This window comes from Amia ocellicauda, chromosome 16, assembly GCF_036373705.1.
Source record: "Amia ocellicauda isolate fAmiCal2 chromosome 16, fAmiCal2.hap1, whole genome shotgun sequence".
Classification (NCBI taxonomy): domain Eukaryota; kingdom Metazoa; phylum Chordata; class Actinopteri; order Amiiformes; family Amiidae; genus Amia; species Amia ocellicauda.
Window position 1 is genome coordinate 11,691,265 of NC_089865.1, and position 6,154 is coordinate 11,697,418.

The 6,154-nt window shown below is 36.6% G+C and overlaps 1 protein-coding gene across 1 annotated transcript; it reads left to right on the forward strand.

Annotated features, from left to right (window-relative positions):
- The first annotated feature begins 1,436 nt into the window (after positions 1–1,436).
- On the forward strand, positions 1,437–3,854 carry LOC136711760 (glucose-6-phosphatase 2). The gene is made up of 5 exons (XM_066688215.1): positions 1,437–1,654; positions 1,949–2,058; positions 2,275–2,386; positions 2,740–2,861; positions 3,290–3,854. Exons 1-5 carry the CDS (start codon positions 1,437–1,439, stop codon positions 3,799–3,801), a joined length of 1,074 nt encoding a protein of 357 aa, XP_066544312.1. The 3' UTR covers positions 3,802–3,854.
- Positions 3,855–6,154: the final 2,300 nt, after the last annotated feature.

The following is a 6,154-nucleotide window of genomic DNA, read 5'->3' on the forward strand; positions in this document are numbered from 1 at the left end:
GCCACCCATTAAACCCTGTAACACCCATTTTATCTCAATAAACACACACACACACACACACACACACACATCATTCTTTTTTTATCTTCCCATCTTTTATGCGGTTGTCTTCTAGGTCATTTTTTTTATTTCTTGACATCCATTCAATAGCTTCCTTTTCCACCTTTGATCTGTTCTTCTTGCAGCCAATTGCCATTTTAACATTTTCACTCTTTCAATGACATTTTGGTTTGTTTTCGGATCTATTAACATATTTTTCTATCTCTTCTTGGTATTCCAAACATACATCCTTCTATGCTTCTTTGTGTAATTTTCTGTATTGTAAATGATCAACTTTGGAGGCGTGACACAGAAAAGGGAAGCTGTCGGTCAAAGCAAGTGGAAACATCTTGAGAAGGCCAATGTCCAGCAGTGGATCGATATGGGCTGATGCTGAATCTGATGATATATATGTTTTGCATCAGGAAATACTGAAGGCAGAATATTGTGAAAGGTGGTGATTTATTATACAGTGCTCATGTTCAAAACAAAAGAGACAGACATAAACATAAACCAAACCCTATCTCCTCTCAAGCCTAACTAAACATGAACACAGATCCCTAACTAAACATGTAACAAAACCAAAAAATACACATTGGCAAAAGATCCAAGTATGAGTCTGTAACGCAATCCAAGTCCACAAACAAAGTCTGTTACTGTGGTTAATTATTTATGATTATTATTATTATTATTATTATTATTATTATTATTATTATTATTATTATTATTATGTATTTCTTAGCAGACATCCTTAATCAAGGCAGCTTAGAGTTGAGTTTACACAAAACATATTTTAAAACTTTACAAAAGTGTAGTATTACAATCAATACAAAATACAATTTAAAGAATCACACAAGCACAGTTGTACAATCAGTACAAAATACAATAAGTATACTAGTATAACGAGATAACAAATGCAGAAATAATGTAGTTAAATCTGACATTCTAGCCTATTTATAAAATTAACAGTAAGCAACATTTAAAATATCTAATGTCCAACCAGTCGAAGAAATGGCTTATGGAAAATGAATGCAAACACAGCTCATCTGTTAATAATAGCCTACGTGCTGCACCAGGCAGGTGTGTTGTGTTTCCTCTGTGTCTGTTCTTTGTGAATTATTGCATATCGCTGGATGCCCTTATATGTATTTATATAAAAAAATAAAAGATCCACATGAATATGAGCAAACACTTTATGGAAAAGGTTGGAACACACCCACACAAGGCTCAACCAGGCCCACTGCTGTTAAATACTGGAAGGTCTTTGTCCTTCATCATTATAAAAGGAGGGCTACACTTTGACCATCAATAAAAGTCTCCTTTACTAATGGTGCTAAACCTCCTAGTGTAGTTAAGAGGAACACTGTTCCAGCTGCCGAGGATAATCAGGTCTGAACATGGATTTGATTCACAGTAACGGAGTGCTAGTCATTCAGCACCTGCAGAATAACTACAGGGACTACCATCATTTCCTCAACTTCATGTCTTCTGTGGGGGACCCTCGCAACATCTTCTCAGTTTATTTCCCTCTGTGGTTCCAGCTTAACCAAATTGTCGGTACCAAGATGATATGGGTGGCTGTGATTGGAGACTGGTTCAATCTAATATTTAAATGGTGAGCAATGTTTTAACCAAGGTGTGCATATCATAGTCTGTGCTGTGCTCTTGTGTTGTGTATTTGTGGGCTTTCCATTATTGAAAGATTTATCATTATTTTGGGAGAAATTTCAAATACATAATGCCATGATTAAGTAATATATTATTTAAACTGGTGAGGTTCAACAAAGTTCCATTATTAGAAAGTTTTATTTTTCTTTGCCCAGATAATTATCAATTATATTAGCAGTGCTAATTATGAAATGAAATGTGTTGATTTATGAATTTATGTTTTATTATTACATATTTTCAGGATTTTATTTGGTCATCGACCTTATTGGTGGGTGCAGGAAACTCAGTTTTATCAGAACAATTCACTGCCTCAACTTGAACAGTTCGACATCACCTGCGAAACTGGGCCAGGTGAGCTTCCACTTTTAACATTTATACATAATACATTGCTCACAAATACAACATTTTAATAATGTATATGGAAACTAGGGAAATGTTTTTTTTTTTTTTTTCCGCTGAGGTTGTACATCTTTAATGCACTGAATTTAAATGACTGTACTAAATTACTGATTGTAGTTCTGTGTTGCTTAAATGTTTATTTGTGAAGGGATTTTTTTTCTTTTTCAGGCAGCCCTTCTGGCCATGCCATGGGGTCTTCGTGTGTATGGTATGTGATGGTCACCTCAGCCATCGGCTTCACAAGACCTCACAGCAACAACTCTCCTCACAAAGTACAGAGGTAAGAGCACTTCCAACTGTAAACTTGTAATTTGATGTGTCAGTGATAATGTGTACTCTGTTGCTATTTATAAATAGTCACTCTGGTATTAAGACTTATCCGGAGTAGATCTTAATACTAGAGTGACTGCCAGTGTTACAATATAATATGTAAAAATACAACAACATAAATATACAACAAATGTATTATCCAGCTCAACTCATTGTCACTGAGTTTATATGTGATGCACCCGGGATTCTTAAACAAGTTCTAAAGTTTAAACAATCCTTTACAAATTACATTTTTTCTTAATTAATATGTATGTCATTTGGTGTTGATATAAATGTGTTCTGTACCACTTTTTCTTTTACCAGATTTCGAATTGCATGGTCCTTTCTTTGGACAGCTTTCTGGGTTGTACAGATAAGCGTCTGTATCTCCAGGGTTTTTATTGCCACACACTTCCCTCATCAAGTCATTCTTGGGGTATTAGCAGGTAAATATATGCTCTCAGATACAATCTAATGTCTTCCTGCAGTGTTTCATGTCAGACTGTTTAATTTAAAACACACACACACACACACACACACACACACACACACACATACATATAACTGATCTGTAATAATATTATTAAGCGGTGTATCTAAAAATAATTTGAATTATACATTTGTAAATTTAGAAGATGCAATCCTGTTATCCTTGCTGCCATAAGCCTCAATTAATACAGTAAACATACAATACTTGTTTTTAAATCCCTGTCTGAAGAGGGTATAACAAAAACATGCTATTGGAAATTCTCACATTATAGTGTGCACAGTTTATGGAAACATTCAGACTTTCAGAGTGAATCAAGAGTCACAAATGACAGATATGAAATGTGAAATGTGCTAACGTCACTAATCTGCAGTCCTTTCTCAACAGGGATGCTGGTTGCTGAGACATTTGAGCATATCCCTTCAATCCAAACTGCAAATTTATCAGTATATATTAAAACAAATCTATTTCTATTTTTCTTTGCACTAGGCTTTTACCTGGTCCTTAAAACGATTGACATTGATCTTCTGTGGTCAGTTCCTAAAGCCAAAAAGTGGTGTGCTAATCCAGACTGGATTGATATAGACACTACCCCATTTGCTGGACTTGTCCGAAATCTAGGGGCCCTGTTTGGGCTTGGCCTTGCCATAAACTCACAAATGTTCCTTCAGAGCTGCAAAGGGAAAAATGGCTACAACGCAAGTTTTAAACTGATGTGCATTACAACTACACTGACAACTCTGCATCTGTATGATTTCATAAAGATACCTACACACACTGAGCTACTCTTTTACGCTCTGTCGTTCTGTAAAAGTGCAGTCATTCCACTTACTGTTGTCGCACTTGTGCCATACTGCATTCACGTGGTAATGGGAGACAGTGATAAGAAATTAGATTAATTATTTAAATTAAACAGGGAAAAAAAAACTGCATCATTATGACACATCTTTGATATCCTATTCAGATTTTTCTTGTGTTGTTGTTGTTGTTTTTTCCACACTTTGTTTGAATTTGAATTGTAATGAAGTGGAGCTTCTTCTTTTTTCCTGTGATAGGGAAATATATTTATGGGGTACTTTTAAAGGTCAACAACTTTTGAAGTTATTTTTAAACAAAGTAAAACAACAAAATGGAGTACATAAATTCATAATAAAAACATATATATATTTATGTGTGTGTGTGTGTGTGTGTATATATATACACACACACACACACACACACACACACACACACACACACACTTTCACCAAAGGTATTCATGGCAAATTTGCCTTTTCATTCAAAATTGAAATGTTCTTCCTTCTAGAAAAGGTAACAATTTAAGGTTCTGGATAGAAAATTTGCCCTTTTATACTGTTTAGTTGGTGCTCATGATCAAAAGAGGTCTCTTAATATTACAATTTTACACTATATTCACATATGAATTATTGCACCTGTGGTAGGTGTGGATGACGACCCTTTATTGCTTACCCTTATATTACAGTACAGTAGGCTGACAACTTTTTCCAGTTGCACTAAGCATTGTAAATTATAGAACAAAAAGACAATGTGTGTAAAGGACACCTTGCACTTCGGGGACCTCTAATGATCTTCTGAGCAGTATAAAGGGAGATAGCAAATACAGTTTCTACAATGTCATGTGGACAATCATCTGAAGAGTTTCACATATTACTGTAATGTGGCAGCACCGGTACTTCACACTGTATTCAGTATATTTGAAATAAAAAGGTTAAGTACAGTAAAGTTTTTGAATGACATGATGAATTGTACTTGGAATTATAACCTGTATTAAACTAAATAAAATAAATATAAATCTTTGTATGGGTTGGGTGATTATTATTCAGCAAAATACTTTAGTATCAGGACATTTCTTTGCACCTAATTATATTAAAGCTAAATATGAATGCTCTTGTGTTGTCTATTCAATAGTGCAGTAACACATTCTTGAATTATAATCATTATTACACAGTTATTATCACATTTGATCGTTGAAGGCTCTGAAATCAGTCCATTATAATTGATTTCTTGAGCTTGATTCTTGATTGATGAATTCATTACTGTTATGAAGAACTCATAAAATTAAACCTACATGTTAAATTTATTAAACTGATACTGCTTAACAGGGTTAGACAAGATAAAAACGTTGCCATACCTGCAAATCACAAAGAATAAACCTGTACCTTGTCACAGGTTTCATGTATTGTCAGTAGTCACATTCTTCTACTAATAAATCAGAAGATTACAGGATACAATGACAGCTGAGATTTATTATGCTGCAATTCAAGTATTCTCTACTGTGTGTATATATACACTGATCAGCCATAACATTATGACCACTGACAGGTGAAGTGAATAACACTGATAATCTCGTTATCATGGCTCCTGTCAGTGGGTGGGATATATTAGGCAGCAAGTGAACATTTTGTCCTCAAAGTTGATGTGTTAGAAGCAGGAAAAATGGGCAAGCGTCAGGATCTGAGCAACTTTGACAAGGGCCAAATTGTGATGGCTAGACGACTGGGTCAGAGCAACTCCAAAACTGCAGCTCTTGTGGGGTGTTCCCGGTCTGCAGTGGTCAGTACCTATCAAAAGTGGTCCAAGGAAGGAAAAGCAGTGAACCGGAGACAGGGTCATGGGCGGCCAAGGCTCATTGATGCACATGGGGAGTGAAGGCTGGCCCGTGTGGTCCGATCCAACAGACGAGCTACTGTAGCTCAAATTGCAGAAAAAGTTAATGCTGGTTCTGATAGAAAGGTGTCAGAACACACAGTGCATCGCAGTTTGTTGCGTATGGGGCTGCATAGCCACAGACCAGTCAGGGTGCCCATGCTGACCCCTGTCCACTGCCGAAAGCACCTACAATGGGCACGTGAGCATCAGAACTGGACCACGGAGCAATGGAAGAAGGTGGCCTGGTCTGATGAATCACGAGTTCAAGGTGTTGACTTTACCTCCAAATTCCCCAGATCTCAATCCAATCTGTGGGATGTGCTGGACAAACAACTCCAATCCATGGAGGCCCCACCTTGCAACTTACAGGACTTAAAGGATCTGCTGCTAACGTCTTGGTGCCAGATACTACAGCACACCTTCAGAGATCTAGTGGAGTCCATGCCTCGACAGGTCAGGGCTGTTTTGGTGGCAAAAGGGGGACCTACACAATATTAGGCAGGTGGTCATAATGTTATGGCTGATCGGTGTGTATATATTTAGGTACATACAGTAGGGGAAAAAAGTATTTGATCCCCTGCT

What these genes read in the sequence shown, in the direction of transcription:
- LOC136711760 (XM_066688215.1), top strand. Translation starts at nt 1,437, where the DNA reads ATGGATTTGATTCACAGTAACGGAGTGCTAGTCATTCAGCACCTGCAG. An exon ending in TTCAATCTAATATTTAAATG is followed by an intron (nt 1,655 to 1,948) that starts GTGAGCAATGTT and finishes ACATATTTTCAG; the next exon opens with GATTTTATTTGGTCATCGAC. An exon ending in CATTCTTGGGGTATTAGCAG is followed by an intron (nt 2,862 to 3,289) that starts GTAAATATATGC and finishes CTTTCTCAACAG; the next exon opens with GGATGCTGGTTGCTGAGACA.